The sequence below is a fragment of the Sorex fumeus genome, unplaced genomic scaffold, assembly GCF_029834395.1.
Source record: "Sorex fumeus unplaced genomic scaffold, SorFum_2.1 ptg000098l, whole genome shotgun sequence".
Taxonomy (NCBI): Eukaryota; Metazoa; Chordata; class Mammalia; order Eulipotyphla; family Soricidae; genus Sorex; species Sorex fumeus.
Genome location: NW_026606155.1, coordinates 22,817,343 through 22,842,472, shown reverse-complemented (window position 1 = coordinate 22,842,472; position 25,130 = coordinate 22,817,343). Strand labels below are relative to the sequence as shown.

At 42.6% G+C, this 25,130-nt stretch overlaps 1 protein-coding gene across 2 annotated transcripts in view; it reads left to right on the top strand.

Annotated features, from left to right (window-relative positions):
* Positions 1-25,130, top strand: part of PSEN1 (presenilin 1) — a 68,222-nt gene that overhangs the window by 28,529 nt on the left and 14,563 nt on the right. For both annotated transcript variants that reach the window (XM_056133797.1, XM_056133798.1), the window contains exons 4-9: positions 2,262-2,518; positions 4,188-4,329; positions 10,292-10,359; positions 10,952-11,172; positions 16,316-16,414; positions 24,244-24,330. In XM_056133797.1, coding sequence (XP_055989772.1) covers positions 2,262-2,518; positions 4,188-4,329; positions 10,292-10,359; positions 10,952-11,172; positions 16,316-16,414; positions 24,244-24,330 — 874 coding nt within the window. The remainder of the gene's footprint in view (positions 1-2,261; positions 2,519-4,187; positions 4,330-10,291; positions 10,360-10,951; positions 11,173-16,315; positions 16,415-24,243; positions 24,331-25,130) is intronic.

The window sequence follows — 25,130 nt, the reverse complement described above, 5'->3', positions numbered from 1 at the left end:
GCAGGCTTGGGAGGCCATATGAGATACTGGGGATTGAACCTGGGTCAGCTGCATGCAAGGGAAGCACTTTATCAGCTATACTCCTTCTCTGGCTCTGTGTGTCATGTATTTGTTTAATGTGTGTGTGAGTGTGTGTGTGTGTGTGGTGGAGGGGGGAATCACATCCAGTGATACTCAGGGTTTATTCCTGTTCCTACATTCAGGAATTACTCTTGGCAATGCTCAGGGACCATATGGTATGTCAAGGATCAAATCAAGGCAAATGCCCTACCCGCTGTACTATCACTCCAGCCTCCATCATGTATTTTAATGAATAATAATTTTAGGAATACTTTGTTGTGCACTATAGTAAAAGTGAGGTATAAGAGTTGTGTTTTGAAAAAAACAAAAAAAGAGTTGTGTCTTGGCTGGAGTATAGTAGTATAGTGGGTAGAGCACTTGGGTTGTGCACGATCAACCTGGATTTGATCTCCAGCATCCCATACCCGGGTGTGGTACCAAAACAAAACAATGAGTTGTGTCCTCTCTTCTCATATAATGTTCCTAAGCAAACCCTTTCATTTCCAAACTGATTGTTTAACCAGCAGCACTATCTGTGTTCATCTCCTGTTTTATTTCATTATTGAAGAAGTGCCTGCTATTTTACTATAGTTCTAATTTTTTTTTTTATTAATATTACTGTTCTTGGGACTTACCCTACCCTTTATAAAACTTGAATTTTAGACACGAGAGGGATACTAAAAATAAATTAAGCTTGATGACTAGGAAAAGAAACTCCAGAATAAGAATAAAGGTAACAAAATTATATTTGGGTTAAATAGTTACGAATCCAACAGTTCTTATTTTCTTTGTCATTCTTATTTTCTTTGTCATTCTTCAAGTATGCATTAGTCCCGTAAGTATGTATTAGTAAGGGACTAATACATGGGCTTGTTTTGAGTTTTTTGGTCACAGTCAGTGGTGTTCAAGGGCTACTCCTGACTCTGCTAAGCCGTCACTCAAGGATACATATGCAGTGCTGGGGACTGAACTGGGATTGACCACATGCAAAGGCAAGTTAGTGCCTTAGTCCCTGTAGTATCTCTTCGACCTCTAGTTCCTTACATTTTACAGGTCAGGTGAGAATGCTTAGAGAAAGGGGCATTGACAACTCTCCGTAAATTTTTTTTTTTAATTTTGTTTGAGGGGCCGTTTTCCACTGTGCTCAAGGACCATACCATAGGCGAGCTTGTGGGATCATGGTGCTGGGATTGAATCGTTGTTATGGCTACAGCCAGGGCTATGTACAAGGCTTTACCTTGCATACCTTTATCTCTGTACTGTCTTTCTGTCCCTCTGTAAAGATTTTGTTTTGGGGCCACACCCATTAATTCTCAGGGGCTGGTTACTCTTGGCAGTGCTTGGGGGATAATATGGTATGCCAGAGATGGAACCCAGTTTGGCTAACGGAAGGCAGACATCCTACGTGCTATACTAGCTCTTGCCCCGTAAAGATTTTTAAGCTGAGTTGCCAGGTAGATAGCTCAGATGGCTGGAGTTCATGTTTTGCATATGGGAACCCTGGCTTCTGGTCCCAGCAGGCACCACATGAAAACCTAGTGCCAATGAGTATGACCCAAAAACTGGGGGGGAGGGAAACGACCAAATAGATTTTTTCATTGAATGTTTTGTTAGGTAACTGGGATCATAATGTGCAATTGTAAGACATTAAAAGAGATTGGCATTACAGTACTTTAAGTACTGATATGGCATTACAGTACTTTAAGTCTTAATAAGGGAGAGAAGAGGGTCCCTTGTATAACTGACCCACAGTTTGAAAGTTCCTCATGAATCTTTTAAAAATTGAGATTATTTGCAGCTGTAGCAAATAAAAGTTTCATGCAGATAGCAGTTTTTAAGCCAGACCTCAGAGAAGGAGTTTGGTTGTATCCAAGCCAGGGAGACTTATATTCCTTCCATGATCCATCGTCAATAGCCTAACCAGTGGTTTCAGCCTATGGACACTTGAGGGCCGACATCTGTCCAATCACTGTCCGCAGACCAGTTACGGGCACTTGTCCAAGCACTGTCCGTAGACCAGCAGTTGATATCAAAGCTTTTCTGATCAGTTGGTTCTTTCATAACTCGGCTTCTTAGAACTCAGTTACTGATGGGCTTATTGTTAATTGACCCCAGATCTAATTGTTTTCTGTTTTTAATGTAGAATGCCTTGGTAATTCTGAAAAGCCTGACTTTCTGAAATAGTTTTTCTTCCTTTTCAGGGTGACAGCAGGGACCAGCAGGAGCAGAGACAGCAGCAGAGGCGGAGGCGCAGCAACCCTGAATCAGTCTCTAATGGGCGACCCCAGGGTGGTGGCCAGCAGGCATTGGAACAAGAGGAAGAAGATGATGAGGAGCTGACATTAAAATATGGCGCCAAGCATGTGATCATGCTCTTTGTCCCCGTGACTCTTTGTATGGTGGTGGTTGTGGCTACTATCAAATCTGTCAGCTTTTATACCCGGAAGGATGGACAGCTGTACGTATTGAGTGTTTGATGTTTCTCAAGGGCACTGTTTCTTTTCTTCATACATACCCTGGTATCCTTGTCAGCTGGATGGCCTCTACTGAAGGGGCAAGGAAACTGGAGAGTTCATCTTCTCTGACAACCAGGAGCAATTGAGAGAAGGAAGGTTTTGATTGCATGGTGCTTTAGGTAGAGAATATAAAACTAACAAAATTATATTTCCTGTGTATTGTTACTTGTTACTGAATTTTTTTGTGAGTTGGGTATGAGCATTGGTTGATTGTTCTTCCTCTAGGAATGTTCTTTCCTTGAAGACTTTGGAGGATTAATTAATTTCGTATCATCTTTCTCATCTTGGCTTCAGAGATAATTTCTCTGATTCTCATAGCAACTTGATCTTTCGTGGTATTCTTTTTTATCAAAACTTGTTTTTTTCCACTCCTCACAATATGCAGCTGTGTTTATTTGCATAATTTAAGGCCTGATGTCCTTATATATTGCAGTGCTATGGGGACACTTTGTTTCTAGGGTTAGGTGTGTAATAAGTTCTTAAAAGAAAGGGATGAAAATTTAATGCAAAGTGGCAGTCGCCAGACCCTAATTTCTTGATCTACGGATCATAACCCCATTAAGATCCCTTTTTCAGTTTTGTTTTGGATTTTGGGCTGTACTTAGCAGTGCTCAGGATTACTCCTGGCTCTGTGCTCAGGAATTACTCCTAGCAAGGCTCAGGGGACCATATGGAAAACAGGGATCTTACATGAATTGGCCATGTGTAAGGCAAGTACCTTACCTACTGTGCTGTCACTTGCCCCTAATGTGTTTAAAATTTTTTTGAGTCTTCCAGTAATTCCTTGCCTGAAGGAACTGCAATTCAATGCAAGGACCCAGAGTTCCATTAGTGTTCAGTTGTAGTACCAGGAATTACCCAGGCCATGCTTCTTGTAGTGCTTGTGGGTCTGGAGGCTTGCACCTAGCGTAGCTTGATGGTGCCCAGGATGGAACTGGCAAGTTCACATAAACTACCTTGGCAACTCCTGTGCTATCTCTGCATTGGGTTTTTTTTTTAATGTTTTTTGGCGCCCATAGCTGCCTTATATTGTAAAAGAATCAAAAATAAAAGTTCTGATCCTTGAATAAAAATGTTTAATATGTGAATAAGAAACAAGGGAGATAAATATGATATTATCTCAACAACTCTAGTTGCAATCGCTTTACAAAGGAAAGAATAGTTATATGCTATGTTGCCATCCTCATACAAATTGTTTATGTGAGAGTCTGGTTCTTTAACAAATCACTGATGCTGTGAAGAAAGCAACCACTAGATGGAGCTAATGTCTGATTTACATGTAAGTCTCTCTATATAGTTACTTTTCATTGGTCAACAATTTTGACTTCAGGGCCAGAGAGACATACAAGAGTTAAGGTACTTGCCTTGCCCGTGGCCAGCCCAGATCTGATCCATAACACTACATGTTGTTCCCCAAGCACTACAAATGTGGTCCCTGAGCACAGCTAGATAAAGCACAAAAAAACAAAAAGTATTGATTTCTGAGGATGGAAAACATATAAGATACCAGTTAAATTAAGGAGACAGAACTCGTGTATTGGAGGAAGGAAATATGTTGTTTAGGATCTTCATTAAAACTTACATGGGTTATTGTGTTTTGTTTCATTGCAGAATCTATACCCCATTTACAGAAGACACTGAGACAGTCGGCCAGCGAGCACTGAACTCAATTTTGAATGCTATTATCATGATCAGTGTCATTGTTGTCATGACAATTCTCCTGGTGGTTCTATATAAATATAGGTGCTATAAGGTAAGGATGTGGCACAGGGCTTAGCTGTTCACCATATTCTTTTGATTGGGTATTCCTAACACATACCCTACTTGTTTTAGAAAAGCAGAAAATACTATGTAGTAGAAATTTTTAGTCACCCCCATCCCCATTGTGTAACTTTATTAAAAATCCAAAAAGAGGAGGAGCTGGAGAGATAGTATGGGATAAGGTGCTTGCATGTACCCATCCCCAGTTTGATCCCTGGCATCACGTATGGTCCCTTGAGCACTGCCAGGAGAGGTCCTTGTGCACAGCTTAGTGTGGCCAAGGATTAAAACACAATGAAAAAGGGCAAGCTGGCTTCTCGTTCAAATAAGCGAGAAGAAAAAAAGCTGATAATACCACAAACAAAATTATTTTAGCATTTGATTTGCATTATGTACTTATGACAGCCAGAAGGGATGTCTCCTAAGACTTTTGTGATTTCTCCCATTGACAAATAGAACTGTAGGATACGATTATTCCCATAATACTTAACTAAATTCAGATTTTCATAGTGGAGTACAGAAAACAGCCATCTTTAGATGGTGGTGTTCAACTCATTGCTAACTAGCTGTATTCCTACTACTTTTAAATTGTTGGCCATCCCTTCTTCCACTGTTTCTTCTGCAGCAGTGCCCGTTGTTTCTTTGAGAAAATGAGCATGAGGGATATGGTAGAAAAGATGCAGGCCTGACCTCAGTCTCTGCTCCTTGACCTCACTCTTTAACCCAGTGGTTCATTCCAGAATTCAGCCACTTGGCACATGTTTCAGACTAATACCTTAGAAAAATAACAAATGATTATAAGCCCTAAGCCTTTGGGGTATTCTCTAGTCACTTTCAAAATACTGAGTTCTACTTTCTTGTCTTCTGGTATTTATTTTTGTTTAGTTAGCACAACGGGTAGGGTGTTTGCCTTGCACACGGCCAACCTGGCTGACCCGAGTTCAATTCCTCCACCCCTCTTGGAGAGCCCAGCAAGCTACTGAGAGCATCTCACCTGCATGGCAAAGCCTGGCAAGCTACCCATGATGTATTCGATATGTCAAACACAGTAACAACAAGTCTCACAATGGAGATGTTATTGGGCCCACTCGAGCAAATCGATGAACAATGGGAGGACAGTGCCACAGTGCAGTTTTTTATTATGAATTTTTAGAAAACATGTCTGGTGGCTGTTGTGTCATACTTGATTCAATGAATGTGTTGTTGTTCTTCCTCTAAACTCTTTGTTGTTGGATATTTTGTTTTTTAAAACTGTTGGAAAACAATAATGAGTGTTCTTCTGCATAAAGTTTTTTAAGTTTTTCTAATTTCTTAAGATAAGATACTGGATGCAGGAATTTGGGAGAAATTGTTTTTAACTGTCATGATGTACAAAATTCAGTTTTCAAACTCTTAGTACCAGTTTATACTTAACTTGTTAGTGAATAAGACCCAGTCTTTCTTAACTCAAGCATCACTGAATTTTTCTTTTTTAAAAACTACTACTACTAATTTGGGCTCACCCAGCAGTGCTTAGAGCTTCCACTTGACTCCGCTCAGCTATCATTCCTAATCTATTGGGCCAGAGATAGAACCCAGGTCAGCCATGTGCGAGGCAAGTGCACACCAGCTGTATTATCTCTCAGGCTTTACTGATTTTGTATGCAAAACAAAATATCTTGGGCCAAGAGATAGTACAGAGGGCAAAAGAACTGCCTTGTAGGTAGCCAACCCGGGTTTGATCCTCAGAACCACGTATGGTATCACAAGTCTGCCTGGAGTGACTCCCAGAGCCAGGAGTAAGCCCTGAGCATAGACTACTGTGGTCCAAAACAAACAAAAAAAAGCCCCCTTAATTTGCATGTATTGGTACTAGTACAATAGATATTTTTTTTAGTGTTTGCAAATTCTGAAATTATATTTACCTGTTTTGGGTTGGAGCAATAGCACAGCAGGTAGGGCGTTTGCCTTGCACACGCCTGACCCAAGTTCAATTCCTCTGCCCCTCTCGGAGAGCCCAGCAAGCTACCGAGAGTATCTCACCCATATGGCAAAGCCTGGCAAGCTACCCGTGGCGTATTCAATATGCCAAAAACAGGAACAGCAAGTCTCACAATTTGTTGTGAGATGTTTCTGGCGCCTGCTCGAGCAAAATTGATGAACAATGGGAGGACCGTGCACAGTGCAGTGCATTGAATGTTTAAGTGAATGGAAGTTTTGACCTGAGAGTAGCTATTTGCATAGTATATAGAGAACATTAAAGATGAAAAGGTGTGTACCATCAACACTTAGGCAGCCAAGAGCAAATGCTGTAAAGTCTTCTGGGTTGGAGCGATAGCACAGCGGGTAGGGCGTTTGCCTTGCACACGCCTGACCCGAGTTCAATTCCTCTGCCTTCTCGGAGAGCCCGGCAAGAGCATATTTAAATATGCTCATATCTCATTTACATTTTTACATTTCTTTTCATGAATGTTTTCTCTGAGTTTTGGGTTTTCCTCCTAGTTCTTTTTGTGCTTTATTGGACTTACTTTGTGATTTTAAACTGGATTATATGCCCCTTATTCAGGGTGATAGCACAGCGGGTAGGGCGTTTGCCTTGCACGTAGCCAACATGGCCGACCTGAGTTCTATTCCTCCACCCCTCTCGGAGAGCCCGGCAAGCTACCGAGAGTATTCAATATGCCAGACACAGTAACAACAAAGTCTCCAATGGAGACGTTACTGGGCCCGCTCGAGCAAATCGATGATCAACGGGAGAGCCTTTACTTTTACTTTACTTTACTATTCAGGGTGATAGCCACACTTGCACAACTTGGGGCACATAAGTTCATAACAGCCTTCTTAACGTGACTTTCCTGAGCTGTTTTCTTTTTCTGATCCCCTGCTCCTTTCTGGTTCTTTTGGACTCCTCTGTTTCCTCCAATAAGGAGACTGACCTTGGGGCTGGAGTGATAGCACAGCAGGTAGGGCGTTTGCTTTGCATGTGGCTGACCGAGGTTCGATTCCCAGCATCCCATATGGTCCCCCCAGCACTGCTGGGAGTAATTCCTGAGTGAAGAGCCAGGAGTAACCCCTATGCATCGCCGGGTGTGACCCAAAAAGCAAAAAGAAGACTGACCTTTATTTTCCCAGCATCAGAGTCAAGGAATGGGAGCTCAGAGAAGTAAGCTAGAGCCATTTGCCTCATTAGCCAAGAAATAGAGCTCCTCCAGCCAGAGAGGAAGTCATTGAATATTAGGCTCCTGTCCTCACCATTATCCCATTATCATCACCACAGAATTGTTTGCTGACTAGACATGAGAGAATGAAAAAATGACAGGTTTTTTCTTTTTTGGATGGGGGTGTTAGATTTTGTAGTCACATCCGATAGTACTTAAGGCTGCTTCTGGCTCTGCTCAGGGGCCGCTCCAGTGTCCCAGCATCAAACCTAGACATGACTAGGCAAGTTCCTTAACCCCTGTAGTAGCTCAGGGTCCTGTATTTGTCTTGCTTCTGGAACTGTCACTCTCTATAAATGCTCCTACCCTGAGCTTATGGTAAGGAGCAGGTAGTTCCCTTAGAACAGGGGATCAGAAAAAGAAAACAGCTCAGGAAAGTCATGTTAAGAAGGCTGTTATGAACTTCTTAAGAGAGGAGACTGGTAAATTCATTGCTGGTCTCTGGTGCTTGTAGTTCCCCAGCACACCAATCTTTTTACTTTTTAGATTCCCCACCAGCCCCTGCATGCACCCTCTCAGGGTTTCATTGTTGTATTTCGGGAGGAAAGGGGGTGGACTGTGCTTCACCTCCCTTATTCCAACCTACCGTGATAGGTTTCAGTTAGTTTCTTGCATCTTTCCCAAGAAACTACTTAAGATAGTCTAAAATGGTAATCTTCAGCCAGGTAGCCATGCTTAATTGTTCCTGAGCAATAATACTTTTAATGTTCAATTCTTAACAAGCACAGCCAGTTCTACAGAAGTAAGTTGTTTACTTTAACTCCTAGTTAAAATAAAAGGAGCTTTTGAGTCAGAAATTCAAGAACTTGCCAGGACCTGTTTGGAATAAATCTTCAGGACTTGCTGTCTTTTTGTTGAGCAATGCCAAAACTAAAAGACCAAACAGATCTCTAAAAGGTAGAAATGGAAATTATTGAGGTCTCATAAATTTTTTTTCCCTTTGATTTTTGGGCCATGCCTGGCGTGTAGGGCTTACTCCTGGCTCTGCTTTCAGAGATCACTCTTGGCGGTCTCAAGGGACCATGGGATGCCAGGGATCAAACCTGTATTGACCACATGCAATGCAAGCACTCTACCCACTGTACTGTCTCTCTAGCCCCAAGCTTCCATGTTTCTGACCTGCCTTGTCAGAATTTAGAGGAGACACTTGGTGTTCAAAGTAGAGCTCTTTCAGAATCTTAGTACAGGAAGTCTGATCTAGGCTAGAGCTTTTTATTTTATTTTTCACAAAATATTTATTGGGCTAGAGAGATAGTACAGTGGGTAGGACAATTCCCTTGCATGTGGCCAACCCAGGTTCAATCCCTGGCATCCCATATCATTCACCAATTCTGCCAGGAGTAATTCCTGGGTGGAGTCAGGACTTAACTCCGAGCACCACTGCTGTGACCCAAAGGCTGTCACTAAAAATATATTTATTGATATACTGTGACAGTATTACAATACTGCTAAAGATAGTTTCTTGCATATATCATTGCAACAACTCACCTGTGACCAAAGTACTCATTTCCCTCTACCAAGTTCCCAAAGACCCCTCCAGTTCAAACCCTACTCCCAACCGTCTTCAAGCTAAAGCATTTGGAAAATGTGGAAGACCTATTTCGCCACCTAAAGTTCTAGAAAAGGTAGTGTGCTATTTAATATCTGAAGAGACTTTCATTAGGAAATAATTCTGAAAATCATGTCAGTCACCAACATGAAGAGAAAAACTATGCAATCATTATTATAGACAAAGGGCTAGTTGATTTTTTTTTTTTTATATAATAGGAAGGGTACTTGCAAATCACTAAAAAAAATTAGGAGCATACAAATAAGAAATTTAAAAAACAAGGGCTAGAGTGATAGTACAGTGGGTAGGACTGTACTAGGTGCACATGGCAAACCTAGTTTCAATCCCTGGCATCCCATATGTTCTCCAGAGCACAAGGGGCAGTTCCTAAGTGCAGAGCCAGGAGTAACCCCTGGGTGGGACCCAAAAAGCCAAAAAAAGAATTTTGAAAAATGAAACCAGAGAGATAGTACAGGGGTTTAGGCCTTGAATTCTGTTTGACTCACTCCTGAACACAATGCCGAGGTTTCCCCTGAGCGCTACAGGCTATGACCCCAAGACCCAATCCCCCAAATTTGTAAAACCCAAGCAGAGAAGCCTCTAAGGAAATAACGGATGACTAGTAAAGAGAAGAAAGATGTATATTTATTTCCTCTAGTGAAAAAAATACATATTAAAACAATTATTGTACTTACAGACTTGATAAAGATTAGTCTAGCTTTTTTTGTGAAGTTACTAAGCTAGTGCATATTGACATAGAACATGCTTGGAACACTTTAATTCCGTAAACTTGCATTCATTTCCCAAAGAATTAGCAGTATAGAAAAATTATAATTGGGGGAGGATGAGATGAAAATACCACAAATTCTGTGCATATGCGAAAAGTTAACTTGTCCATATAAGTGGAATATTGGTCATTTGGAAAACATAAGGAAATGTCTTACCTGCTAGACCATCTCCCTGGCTAAAATTTTTAGATGGTCTAGCAGGTAAGACACTTGCTTTGGTGGCATGCTGCCGATATGTGTTGGATCCCTGGCATCACATGTTACCCTGAACACCACCAGGAATGATCCCTGAGCATAGCTAGAAATAAACCCTGAGCACAGCCAGCTGTGACCTCAAAACAAACAAATTATTTAAAGCAGAACATTAGACTATTATGGAAGTGTGTGGGCTCTATTAATTAAATTATGATTCTTTTCTAGGTCATTCATGGCTGGCTAATTATTTCATCTTTGTTGTTGCTGTTCTTTTTCTCATTTATTTACTTGGGGTAAGTGGTGAAATATTTGGTCTGCTTTTCTGAAATTAACTGTTTGGGTTCTACAACTCACTTCCAACCATGAACTTTGTTGATTCAGTATTCTTGAATTATAGTTAATTTCATATATAGGTCATAATTTATATAACACGGGTTATCATTATTATTGATGGGGATATTTTCATTATTATTGATGGGGATATTCCCTGCTTATAATTAAAGAGCTGTAAAAATGTAAGACAGGAGAAATGAGATAGCTCAGAGGGCAGAAGTGAATGCTTAGCTTCACAAGGCCTATGTTTGATTACTGGCCTTCCAGGCACTGCTGGGTATGTCCCTATAGTCCCCCAGCACTGTTAGGGAGTCTCCTCAGAACAAAACCAGATAAAATACGTAAGAGAGAAGTGTTTAGTAAAGGACTTACTAAATTTTTTTGTTTTTGGGGCAGCGGGGAGCCACACCTGACACATAGGAGTCACTTCTGGTGATATTGGAGACCATGCGGGTTTAAGGATTGAACCTGGGGCTACCATATGTAAAAGTGTGTTTTGATGGAAATCATTGTACACACACCTATTTATGTACCTCTCTTAATTTTTTCTAGGGAAGTATTTAAAACTTACAATGTTGCCATGGACTACATTACTGTTGCTCTCCTGATCTTCAATTTCGGTGTGGTGGGAATGATTGCTATCCACTGGAAAGGGCCACTGCGACTGCAGCAGGCGTATCTCATCATGATCAGTGCCCTCATGGCCCTGGTGTTCATCAAGTACCTCCCAGAATGGACCGCATGGCTCATCTTGGCTGTGATTTCAGTATATGGTAAAGCCCAAGACATTTTGTTCATCATAGAAATAGTTCACTGTTGTGTTTTCCTTCTTATTCTATAGTATCTTTTTGGTAGTTTTTGTTTTTTTGTTTTTTTTTTGGCGGGGGGGGGGGGCATATCAGGCAGTGCTTAGGGCTTACTCCTGGCTCTATGCTCAGAGATCACTCCTGATAGCCTCTGAGGACCATATAGGGTGCTAGGGATCAAACCCAAGTCAGCCACATGGAAAGTAATTGCCCTACCTGCTGTACTATCACTCTGGCCCCACAATTTCCAATCTTTTGATGTTAAAGTCTCTGAATGAACTGCTCCTAGTTTAAATCAGTAATGAATTGACAAGTCCATAGACATCTGGTCAGAAGACATTCAAATACTCTCTCTACTGCTGATAGTCTTTGTGGTCTTAGGGATGTTTTCTTTCATAGTCAGGCTTCAGTTTCCTCATTTGGAAAATAGGAGAAGTACTTCTTAGAGCTGTAAGAGTTAAGAATAAGGGGCCTGAGTGATAGTACAAAGGGTAGGGCATTGCCTTGTGCTTGGTTTACTCAGGTTCAATCCCCGGCATCCATATGGTTCCCTGAGCACTGCCAGGAGTAATTCTGAGTACAGAGCCAGGAGTAAGCCCTGAGCATTGCCAGATGTGGTCCAAACCCTCCCCACCCCACCCCACCCCCCCCAAAAAAAGAAAACTATATGGGGGCTGGAGTAATAGCACAGTGCGTATGAGATAGTACAGTTGCTTGCCTTGCATGCACCTGAACTGGGTTTGATCTCTAGCACCACATCTGACGTACCCATTGTGGTTCCCTGAGCCCTGCCAAGAGTGGTCCCTTGAGCTCAGATCCTGGAGTAAACCCTAAGCACTACTGGGTGGGACTCCAAAACAAACAAGACAAACAAAAAAAAAGAGATATGATAAAAGCACTAGTAGAGTGCCCAACGCATAACATGCTTGATTTTCTTAGTCAGAATTAGATTACTAATTTTTGTTAGTCATCTTAGTTTTACTATACTAAAAATAAACCTGGCTGGAGAGCTAGAAGCCCAAAGAACTGGACCACATGCTTTGGATACTGGAGCCCAGGTTTAGTCCCTGGCACCCCTGAGCACTGAGCACTGCTGGGTGTGGCCTCAAAATAAATGATAAATAAATCACTTTCACTGGGCAGTGTGAGATTCAGATTTATTAACACCCAGTATAATACAGCTGCTGAAAAGGTAGGCTCCTGAAAAGCTCACCATATCCTAGCCAGGAAAAACCAAGACCAGCTATAAGGTTGTGTAGTTCTCTCACTACATGAAAACTAAAAAGCGAGACATTTTCAGAGAAGTTACTAGGTTATCATTAGAGAGTGCTCTTTTATTGTTAGTTTATGTGCTACACCCAGCAGTACTTAGGGCTTTTTCCTAGCTCTGTGCCCAGGGATCACTCCTGGCAGGGTTCAGGAGAGTCCATATGGGGTGCTGGGGATCAAACCCAGGTCAACCGTGTGCATGGCAAGCACCCTGCCTGCTGTACTATCACTCCAGCCCCCTAAATTAATTTTAAAATAAATTGCTTAATTTGAGGTCTCCCAAGTGTTACTTAGGAGGCCTGCTCCCGCCCTTGGCTATTCTACACCAACTAGCACTGGCAGTTCAGCGCTGAGGCCTAAGAATGCAGTATTGCTTGGGTCCTGCGTTGCCAAGGACTACCTGTGCTATTCAAGCAGTGCTTGGGGCCTTCAGGGCTGCACCCAGTGATGCTCTGGGGGTCATAAGCAGCTGCAGGTTGAAGCAGAGTTTGTTACATGCAAGGTATGTGCCTTAATTCCTATAGCTCTGAATTACTCTCTGGCTACCATGTAATGCTAGGGATCCAACCAGTGTCTGCTGCGGATAAGAAAGACACCTTAACCACTCCACCCCACCCCCAATACCATTTCTCCAGCTTGAAATTTCTATATATATATATATTTTTAGTGTAGAAGTACTGCTCTCTATTCAGCCACTGATCAAGCTGATTGAATTGGGCATGAACTCCACGTAACTTTTTTTAAAATTTTTTATAAATTGGATATCTGTGAGATAGATCATTACAAAGGTATTCATAATTGGGTTTCAGTCATACAGTGATCTAGCACCCATCCCTCCACCAATGTACATTTCCCACCACCAATGTCTTCGTTTCCCCACCACCATCCCCCAGTTCCCACCTCTCACCCCCCAGCCTCCCTCATGGGAGGTACTTTCCTTCTTGCTCTCTCTCTCCTTTTCCTGTTGTGCATTGTGGTTTGCAATACAGATGCTAAGAGGTCATGATGTTTGTTCAGGGCATTTGGTATTTTTATCAGGACAGTAAGACTAAAAGGAACTTTTCAATTGGGTGGCAGCTTTGGGGTGTGGATGTGACTGCCGAGGCTTCTGGAAGTAGGGAGGTGGGGGGACGTAGCCCACCTTAATTCTTAGAAAGCCTGGAGATTTCAGTCACTAAACCCACATACCAGGATTTTTCAACAGATTATATCTTGTTGAGATCTGACCTGAGACGGTGGAGTCAGGCCGAGGGTCTGGAAGCGATTTTGGATTGTGGAAGCAAGCAGCTGCAGAGGGCTCTGCTTGAGTGGGCCACCAGACCAACCTACCCCCCTCCGATTTATCCTGGTCTGTTCAGGTGCAGGTCTGAGATTAACTGCAGCTTTTCTTTCTTTTTTTAAATTTTTTTAATCTTTTTAATTTTGGGGTCTCACCCAGCAATGCACTGGGGTCACTCCTGGATCTGCACTCAGGAATTACTTCTGTCGGTGCTAGGGGGACCATATGGGATACTGGGAATCAAACCTGGGTCAGCCCCATGCAAAGCAAATGCCCTGCCTGCTGTGCTATCGCTCCAGCCCCTAACTGTGGCTTTTGATCTCTTTTGAGATTTATTTATGGGTCTCTGAAGCAAAGCTGGTAGTAGAGCTTACAGGGTGGTGCTGGAGTTGATTCCTGGAGGTAACTGCCAGTGTTTCCATGAATATTGGAAAGTGGGGGGAGGTAGCCCATCCCAATTCTGAGAAAGCCTGGAGATTTTAGTCTCAAAACCCACAAACCAAAATTTTCAACAGACTTTGTCTTGGTGAGATCCATCCTGAGATGTTGGAGTCAGGACAGGGGTATGGCAGGGATTTTGGATTGTGGAAGCAAGCAGCTGGCAGGGGCTTTGCTTGGGTGGGCCACCAGACCAACCACCCCCCTCCAATTTGCCCTGGTCTGTTCAGCCATGTGCGGGTCCAAGATTAACTGCGACTTTTGATCTCTTTCGAGGTTTATCTATGGGTCTCTGAAGCAAGGCCAGTAAATGAGCTTGTATAGCTGAGGCAGAGGTGGTTTGTGTGTGTGTATCTCCCACATACCTAATTTTTGCCATTTAATATCTTGGTAAACTTGGTCCCAAGTTGTTGGGATCTAGCCAAAGGCACAGCAGCAATTTTGGAGTATCAGGAAGCCTGAAGGCTCCATCAGGCTGCTGATGCACTCACCCCGCAGGTACAGGTTGATCTACTGGTGGCACCATACCCCCTGAAATTTCTATGTTTTTTTGTAATGGTGATACCTGGTGGGGTAGGGACATTTGTGCCAGTAATAATACCTAGTGCTTCATGCATGCAAAACATTTGCTCTAGTACTTGAGCCATATCCCAGGTCTGTAGGAAGCATTCATTATTTGGTTTTGTTATTAAAATTTTTACACTTGAAAAATATGGGGTTTTATTGGCTGGGGGACTTTTGCAGGAAGGCATACCCAGTGGTGTTCAGGGCTTACTTATTCCTGGTTTGATCACTCCTGGTGATGCTCAGAGAACTATAGATGGTTTCTGGGATCAAACCTGACTTGGCCATTTGCAAAACAAGTGTCTTAACCACTATATTATCTCTGGTCATCAATATCTGTGTGTGTATGAATTTATGTTTGTATGTATATATGGTTAGTTTTTTCAGTGAAACAAGGAGGTAGATTTTTTTTAATTTAATATTTATTTGTTTATTTTGCTTTTTGGGTCACACCCAGCAATGCTCAGGGGTTACTCCTGGCTTTTGCACTCAGGAATTACTCCTGGCGGTGCTTGGGGGACCATATGGGATGCTGGGGATCGAACCTGGGTCGGCCACGTGCAAGGCAAATGCACTACCCACTGTGCTATCGCTCCGGCCCCTGAGGTAGTTTTTATTTTTTTTTAATTTTTTTAAAATTTTTTTTAATTAATTAATTTATTTATTGAATCACCGTGGGAAAGGTTACAAAGCTTTCAGGTTTAGGTCTCAGTCATGCAAATATCAAACACATTTCCCTTTACCAAAACTTATTTTTTACCATGAAGAACCCCAATAAAACCCAACCCCCCACCCCTCTCAGTCCCTGTGGGGCAGATGAATTCTAGTTAACACTCTATCTGCTTTGATTAGATTCATTGTTTCAATAAAAGATTCACCACTATTATTTAGAGTTTACCCCCCCCCCCCCCCAAATCAGACATGCTGAAAAAGCATTGTGAAGTGATTTGCTTTCTACAGCTGGGTTCAAGAATTATATGTTGGTTTTGGATTTCTGCTATTTTACTTATTGACCCTGGAAGTATTTCTACTGAAAGTCAGATAGTTAAGAAATTGGTTTCTGTGCTCTGGAGTCGTGGCCGTGCTGGAGAGCCGCTCGTGGGGGGCAACTGGTGGCCTCGGTAGGGTGTGAAGGGCGGACCAAAACGCCCCCCTTCCCATGAGGTTTTAGTCGCCCCCACTCCCCCGGCTCATGCCTGCTGTCCACAAGGCTCCCATGTGGCCGCCATCTTTCTTTCCAGAGAGGAGAGGGCGGTGAGGTAGTTTTTATTGAGTAAAACTTGCCTAGAAAGATGTGAGCAGAGAGAAAGAGGGGAAATGTGTGTTCAGGAGAGAACACAGACTTCTCCTGAGTGGAAATAAGCAAGCAAAGAAACATAGACAAGCAGATGAGATGTGTGTTTAAGGAAGAACCCGGGTTTGAAGAGCCAGCCTGGCCCCATAGTTAGTAGAGAGGAGAAGAAAGAGGAAGAGGTAGAAGCAAATTTCCTCTCAAACACACTCTTTTACAAGTTTAGACTATATTTTGGGTGAATAAAAGTTTTTCTTTTCTCTTTCTAGATTTAGTGGCTGTTTTGTGTCCAAAAGGCCCACTTCGAATGCTGGTTGAAACAGCTCAGGAGAGGAATGAAACTCTGTTTCCAGCCCTTATTTACTCCTGTAAGTATATCAAAATGATAATAGATAAGTAATCTTAAAATTGTTAGGAACTCAAATTTGTGTAATTATGCCTCTATCATAGTATTTTACCCAGAAGCATTAATGGACTTTCTATAGATCTCTGTTTAAGTGCAAAACTATTATCTTCTACCTGAGAACTTAAGAGAGTTTTCAGTATGAGTAGAAATGGAAGAAATTTTTAAAGATGGGAAGCCAGTATTCTCATGAAAATCTTATTTGTTGGATTGTATAATGTATACAACATATGTTGGATCCTATAATGTAAAGACATTGATCCAGGGTCTTAGAGATTTTGGTGGTTTAGAAATGAGGTTACTATGTACATCAAAACCATAAGAATTGGGCTGGAGCGATAGCACAGCAGGTAAGGCGTTTGCCTTGCACACAGCCAACATGGCCAACACAGGTTCAATTCCCAGCATCCCATATGGTCCCCCGAGCATCATCAGGAGCAATTCCTGAGTGCATGAGCCAGGAGTAACCCCTGAGCATCGCCGGGTGTGACCCAAAAAGCAAAAAAAAGAAAAAACCCATAAGAATCAACACTTGTTATATAATAACATGTGACCCAAACTATAATAAGTAAAGTTTTTTTTTTTTTTTTTATTGAATCACTGTGAGATAGTTACAAGCTTTCATGTTTGAGTTACAGTCACAATGATCAAACACCCATCCCTCCACTAGTACACATTCCCACCACCAATATCCCCGGTATACCCCCACTTTCCCACCCTCCCAATGCCTCTATGGCAGACAGTATTTCCCATATTCTCTCTCTACTCTTGGGCATTATGGTTTGAAACACAGATACTGAGAAGTTATTATGTTTGGTCCATTATCTACTTTCAGCACACATCTCGCATCCCGACCAATTCCTCCAACCATCATTTTCTTAGTGGTCCCTTCACTATTCCAGCTGTTTTCTCCCCTCCGCTCATGAGGCAGGCTTCCAACTATGGAGCAATCTTCCTGGCCCTGTATCTACTGTCCTTGGGTGTCAGTCTCATGTTATTTTATACTCCACAAATGAGTGCAGTTCTTCTATGTCTGTCCCTCTTTTTTTGACTCATTTAACTTAGCATGATACTCTGTGTCTGTCCACTTATAATAAAGCAAATTTCATGATTTCATCTCTCCTAACAGCTGTGTAGTATTTCATTGTGTAGGTATATCAAAGTTTTTTTTACCAGTCATCTGTTCTAGGACACTTGTTCTAGGACACTTTCAAGAGTTTAGCTAGTGTGAACAGTGCTGCAATGAACATATAGGTACAGATGTCATTTCTGCTGTGCTTTTTTGCACCTTTGGGATATATTCCCAGAAGTGGTATTGTGGGATCATATGGAAGCTCAATTTCTAGTTTTTGAAGGACTATGCATATTGTTTTCTAGAAAGGCTGGACCAATTGGCATTCCCACAAACAGTGAAAGAGCATTCCTTTATCCCCACATCCATGCCAGCACTGGTTGCTTTTGTTCTTTTGAATGTGTGCCAGTCTCTGTGATGTGAGATGATAGCTCATTGTTGTTTTGATTTGCATCTCTCTGATGACTAGTGGTGTGGAAATGTGTCTTTTCCACATGGTGTGGATCACATAGGTCTTTTGGCCATTTGTATTTCTTTTTTGAGGAAGCTTCTGTTCATTTCTTCTCCCCATTTTTTGATGGAGTTGGAGTTTTTTTTCTTGTACAGTTCTGTCTTGTATATCCTGGATATTAATCCTTTATCAGATGTGTATTGGGTAAATATTCTTTCCCATTCTATGGGCTCTCTCTGTATTTTGGTCACTGTTTCTTTTGAAGTGTAGAAGCATCTTAGTTTGATGTAGTTCCATTTGTTTATGTTTGCTTCCATTTGCTTGGTCAGTGGTGTTTCATCCTTAAAGATGCTTTCAGTTTCAATGTCATGGAGGGTTCTGCCTACATTTTCCTCTATGTACCTTATGGATTCATGTCTGATATTGAGGTAGTAAAGTTGTTTTTTTTTTAAATGATAATTTGTGGGCCCATGCTTTAGCACAGTGGGTAAGGCATTTGCCTTCCATGTGGCAGACTGCGTCCGATTCCTGGCATCCCATCACATCCCAGGAATGATTTCTGAGTGCAGAGCCTAGAGTAAGCCCTGAGCATCACTGGTGTGCCACTCCCCCACCACCCCCCCCCCCCAAAAAAAAAGAAAAAGCAGTTTTTGCTTAGGAAGTAGGGAGGAGAGAGGAAGGGAACCTTGGGTCATTGATGGAGGGACCCTGACACTGGTGATGGGTTTGAAGATGGAACATTGAATGCCTGAAAACTCCATTATGGAAAGCTTTATAAATCATGGTTCCTATGATAAATATATAAGTAGAATTCACGATCACGATCACGACCACCCTGTTGTTCGTCGATTGCCTCGAGCAGGTGCCAGTAACGTCTTCTTCGTCCTAGCCCTGAGATTTTTTTTTTTTTTAAAGTGCCATATTCAAGGCTTTTTCAGAGTTAGGAGAATGAGACCCATCATTGTTACTGGTATTTGGCATATTGGGTATACCACGGGGAGTTTGCCAGACTCTGCCGTGTGGGCATGTTACATTTGGTAGCCTGCCAGTTTGACCGAATTAGGAATGAGATGATAAGATGTCGCGCGGCCGCGGATGCTTCCGGGAGCTGAGTGTGATGATCTCTGGATCCTGGCCATTGTTGGAGTTACACGGCAGTTGGTGGGTGTAACTGTCTAGTTACTGGCAGGTCCAGTCCCAAACTGTACAGGCTTGGAGATCTCAGCCCCGGGTCCCACACACCTGGGTTCCTCTGTCAGTTCTTTTATGCGTGAGGCTCATCCAAGTGTGTGGAGAGTGCTCTCAGCATGGCCTTGGCTGGGCCTCGGTGGTCTTCAGCTGTTGGGCCCTGGTGGAGACAGTCAGGCATAGGGTAGGAGACTCTGTCTTGTTCTCTCCCAGGAGCTGAGTGTGATGATCTCTGGATCCTGGCCATTGTTGGAGTTAAATAAGTAAAATTTATTAGTCAAGGGTTAATGAGCCCTTATTCTATATATTTATATATTGCAGGTAAGTCCTGCTCAATAAAGAACTGTAGTTCATAGACAGTCCCTCTTCCCTCTTGCAGTGTACACTGTAGTGACTTTTGGTATATATACCAAATTCTGCTACTGTAACAATTGTCACTGTCACTGTCCTCCTGTTGTTCATTGATTTGCTCAAGCGGGCCCAGTAATGTCTCCATTGTGAGACTTGTTACTGTTTGGCATATTGAATACATCATGGGGAGCTTGCCAGGCTTTGCTGTGCGGGCAAGATACTCTTGGTAGCTTGCTGGGCTCTCTAAGAGGGGCGGAGGAATCGAACTCGGGTCGACCAGGTTGGCCATGTGGACGGCAAATACCCTATCACTGTGCTATCGCTCCAACCCATTATGCAATTTAATTTGTCCTTTTTGAGAGATGGTTTTGTTCAGCATAGATACTTAGTTGGTGGTTCTTTCCAACCTGAGAATAAGTCTTGTTGACCCACTGCCTTCTGACCCCCATTGCTTCTGATGGGAACGCTCACTGAGGTTCTGCTGTAAGGTTTCTATCCCTGGCTCTGCACTCAGGGATCACTCTTACATAGACACACCAGGCTTTGGTGTGGCTGGAAATCTCTTGCATTGCCTGGGGTTGTAGACAACAGCTGCCAGACTGCTCTTAGTGTACCTGAGCATCAGGGATTTGAGCTCATGACTTGCGAAGAAGATGTTGTAAGACCCCTACCATTACTCCAGATCCTGCCCTAGACATTTTTATTGGAATTTAAGAGAGCCATGTTAGAAGAATGATAAGACCTGAACAGTAATCCAAAAGGACAGAAAGTCTGCATTTTGCTGTTGCTGGAGCTACCATGGAAGTGGGGCTGTGGGCATTTGGCAGGTGAGTGGTAGAGAAGGGATGTTGTAAGCATTAGCTACTACCTCAAAGTTTATCTTGGTCCTGGGTGAAAGCAGGTAAGAAGAAATACATTTCTAAAGAAAGAAGATTTAATCTTGTCTCTAAGGGTGAAAGAAAGCAACCAGTGCAAAGAACCTATGAATTAGAGAGGAAAGAAGAAGTAATTAGTGGACAGATCAACAAAGCAGATAGAAACTGCTCTGAGTTAAGGGAAATGAATTAGATGAGAATGGGGAAAGAAGAGAAGAAAAGATAGTGAAGACAGTGAAAATAGAGGTAAAGTTTGGGCACACCTGTGAGTGACCCTTACTCTTCTGACCTCAGTATTGCTACTGTGGCAAATGGAGAAGATGGGGGTTGTCATTCTAGCTAGAGAGGTCTTATTTTTCTGTTCTTGCATAGAATACAATTAGAATATGTACCTGCTGGTTTTGTTTTTCAAGGAAGCTGTAGGAATGCATAAGCCTTGCACGTGGTTTTGTCCTTCCATTTCTTTGCATTTAGGTTTAGTTTGCCTTGTCTTTCTGGCTCATGTTGACTTTGATCACTTTGTGGGCTTGTCATCTTATAAACCTGGTGTGACTTCAGAGTTACACAACCTAGTGAATTGAGTGGTGGTGCTGTTGTTGAAGTCTTGGCCTCTTTATTGTGTATGTCTTTCCTAAGTTATCCAAAAAGTCCAAGAGATTAGTTGTATTCAATATGGATATATGGATATAACTATAAAATGAGTGATAAAAGGCAAGAGAGGCATAGATGCCAAGTATCTTGTTTAAAATTGCTTACTTTGGGGGCTGGACTGATAGTACAGCAGGTAGGGTGCTTGCCTTGAATGTGGCCAACTCTGGTTCAATCCATGGCATCCCAAATGTTCCCCCAGGAGTGATCCCTGAGTGCAAAGCCAAGAGTAAGTCCTGAGCATCTTTGGTGTGGTCCTCCACCCAAAACAACAACAAAAAAATTGCTTCCTCTGACCAGATTGGAGGCTGCTGGGGAGTTTTGGTTCTGTAGTAACTGCATATAGCACATATTCACATGTATTTTTACACACACACACACACACACACACACACACACACAAATCACAAATCATCCTGTTATTCGTCGATTGCCTCGAGCAGGCCCCAGTAACGTCTCCTTCATCCTAGCCCTGAGATTTTATTCAAGGCTCTTTAGGAGAATGAGACCCATCATTGTTACTGGTATTTGGCATATTGGGTACACCACGGGGAGTTTGCCAGACTCTGCCGTGTGGGCAGGCTGCATTTGGTAGCCTGCCAGTTTGTCCAAAGTAGGAATGAGATAATAAGATGTCATAATAAGATGTCGCGCGGCCGCGCGGTTCCGGGAGCTGGTTTTTATAGTCTCTGAGTCTTGGCCGTTGATGGGATTACATGGCGCCAGGGGGCCAGTTGGTGGGTGTGACCCCCGCCTACTGGAATTGGAGGATCTGGGTGGAGGATGCTCGGCCCCAGTGAGAGTAGGCTTGGAGATCTCGGCCCCGGAACCCGCGTGGCTTTGTCCCTCTGCCAGTACCTTCATGTGTACGGAGAGTGGTCTCAGCATGGCAGCCAAAGACCTCCAGGACCAGCCACCACCATGGCTCCTATCATTCTTCTTTTTGTTTTAAACGTGGGTGTGTGTCATTCCAAACCCGTTGAATAGTCCTAAGATTTCAGAAAGTTCAGCTCTGCTGCATGTTGATAAGTTGTATTTGTCATGCAATGGCAGCAAGATGGTGACTGGAGAACATGTTTGTAGTGTCTTCTTCTCCTTATTCATAGTAGTTGATATCAGAAATGAACATCACCAGAAGCTCTGTGTTATATGTGATGTAACAAGGTCATGACAAGAATCACAGGAGAACCAACCATTAAGGAATAATCTTGGTTGAGAATTCAACATGACGAAGGACCTGGCACCTGAGCCGCACATGTATTTTTACATGTATTTTTATTGATGTTGTTGTTGATCTTCAGGATAAATTCCCACAAGTGGTATTGCTCAGTTGAAAGGTTAATGCTTGTGTAGTTTTGTTAGATGTTTTCCAACTTCCCTCCAGAAGGGAAGGGCAGCTCTATTTCTCATCCTGCTTGCAGTGTGTGATGATGCACTATTTGAACTGGTCATGTCTTAACGAAACTGATTGACATGCTTTGGTTTATCTTAGATACATTGATATACCTGTATTTTTGTAAGAGGGACATAAGCAAGGCCAGGTGACTATATTCTGTATGTTTGTTGCTTTTAATGTTTTTTGTTCTGTGTGTTCAAGACAGTTTAGCATTATTGAAAATTCCAGAAATTTATTGATCTCATGCATATATATGTGTGGGCCAGTTTGTCCTTTGCTTCTAATAAGTAATTCCATCAGTGAAAGGAACACTTTTTTGTTTGTTTTTGGCCCACACCTGACAGTGCTCAGGGTTTATTTCTAGCTCTGTGCTTAGGGATCACTCCTGATGAGGCTCAGGACCATATGGGGTACTGGGGATCAAATCCAGTTGTTTGCATGCAAGGCAAGTCCCTACCCACTGTATTACCACTCCAGCCCCAAATTAACACTATTTATAATCTATTTATAATAATCTTATCTTAGATTATTTAACCCAGCTATTCATTTGATGAAACTTGCTGACCTGATTGAGTTTTTTGGGTTTTTTTGTCTTTGGGGCCATACCTAGTGGTGCATAGGTTCTGTGCACGGGAGACCAGATGCAGTACCACTGATTCAACTGGGTTTGGCTGCATGCCAGGCAAACTCTGTAACCCCTGTAGTATCTCGCCTTATGGCTGATTTTTAGGGATCGTAAATGGTGAACAATTTTTCAACAGCAGGTGTAATTTGAAAGCTAGTCAGTGTTCAGCTTCAAAATATTTCATCTGTTTAAATCTAAGAACCTTTTATAATTTGGGGGGTGGGGGAGGGGAGGGGAGGCTACATCTAGCTGTGCTCAGATAGATCACTTTTTTTTTTAATCACCATGAGATATACCAATACAAAGCTTTCATGATTGGGTTTCAGTCATACAATGTTCCAACACCCATCCCTCCTCCAGTGCACCTTTCCCCCCACCAATATTCCCAGTATCCCTCCTGCCACCCCTTCCCCCCCCACCTCTATGGCAGACACTTTTCCTTCCTTCCTCCCTCTCTCCCTCCCTCCCCCTTTCCCCCTCTCTCCCTTTCCCTCTCTCCCTCTCTCCCCCTCTTTCTGGGTATTAATGATTTGCAATACAGATACTGAGAGATCATGTTTGTTCCTTTACCCACTCCCAGCACATATCTCCCATCCAGAGTAATCCCTTGCAACCATCATTGTCATAGTCCTTTCTCTATCCCAGGGCCCACTCCTGACCGTGCTTAAGACCTTTCGTAGGTTTCTGTTTTGTTTTTGTTACTTTTTTGCAGGGGAGAGGTAAAAGATGGGTACAGTAGCCAAGAAACACAAACAACCCAAATACCCAATAGCAGATGAATGGATAAAGTAGTTGTGATGGGGATAAGGCACCTGCCTGCATCGGCTGATCCTGGTTTGATCCCAAGCATCACTGTGATACCCTGAGCACCGCCAGGAATGGCTTTTCCCACAAATAAATGATAATAAGCCCTTAGCCTAAAACTACAGAACTGAGCGTACCAAGCAAGGGGAGGGAGGCCAGACAAAAGGGAGTGATAAGGCTGACTGGAAGTAATTCAGGGACAGTGGGGGATGGTCTTGGGTACATCCATTGGTGGTGAGATGTAGTAACTACTTCAGAATCACAAATAGTACCACTATTGAAAACAATTACTTATGTATAAAAATAATGGACTGCTCTATCTTCGTGTATTTCCTTTCCTTCTCTGCTTTCAGTGCTTACCTAGATATTTGTCTTTCTCAACAGCAACAATGGTGTGGTTGGTGAATATGGCAGAAGGAGACCCAGAAGCCCAAAGGAAGGTATCCAAAGCCTCCAATCACAATGCACAAAGTAGGTGACTTTCGTTTGACCATTCCTTGCCTTGGATTATTGTCATAAGCTAACAATGAATTATGAAGTAATGATTATAACCACTTTTGTCATGAACTTCTTTGAGAGCTTCTGTAAAGTATGATGATACAAGTAAAAACAGATACATATTTAAGAAGCTTAGGGCTGGATGATAACGGACTTAATCCAGAGCCCAGCAGCTTGTGGCAGAAATGTGAATGGACTTGCAGCACTCTTTACAATAGTCAGAATCTGGAAAAAACCTGAGTGCCCAAGAACAGATGACTGGTTAAAGAAACGTTGGTACATCTACACAATGGAGTACTATGTAGCTGTTAGAAAAGATGAAGTCATGAAATTTACATACAAGTGGTACTACGTGGAAAGTATCATGCTAAGCGAAATGAGTCAGAAAGAGAGGGATAGACAGAGAGAGATTGCATTCATCTGGGGAACATAAAGTAACAAAATAGGAGACTAACACCCAAGAGTGGCCAAGATTAGTACCAGGAGTTTTGCTCCATGGCTTGGAGACCAGCCACACACTCTAGGGGAAAAGGGAGCTCAGATAGAGAAAGGAGCACCAAATAAAGCATGTTGGGAGGATCCTCCCAGGATGCGAGAAGCATGCTGAAAGTAGGCTATAGACCAAACATGATTGCCACTCAATGCCTCTTTTGCAAACCACAACACCCAAAAAGAGAGAACGAAAGGGAATACCCTGCCACAGAGGCAGAGTGGGACGGGGGGATGGGGGATGGGAGGGATACTGGGACCCGTGGTGGTGGAAAATGGGCACT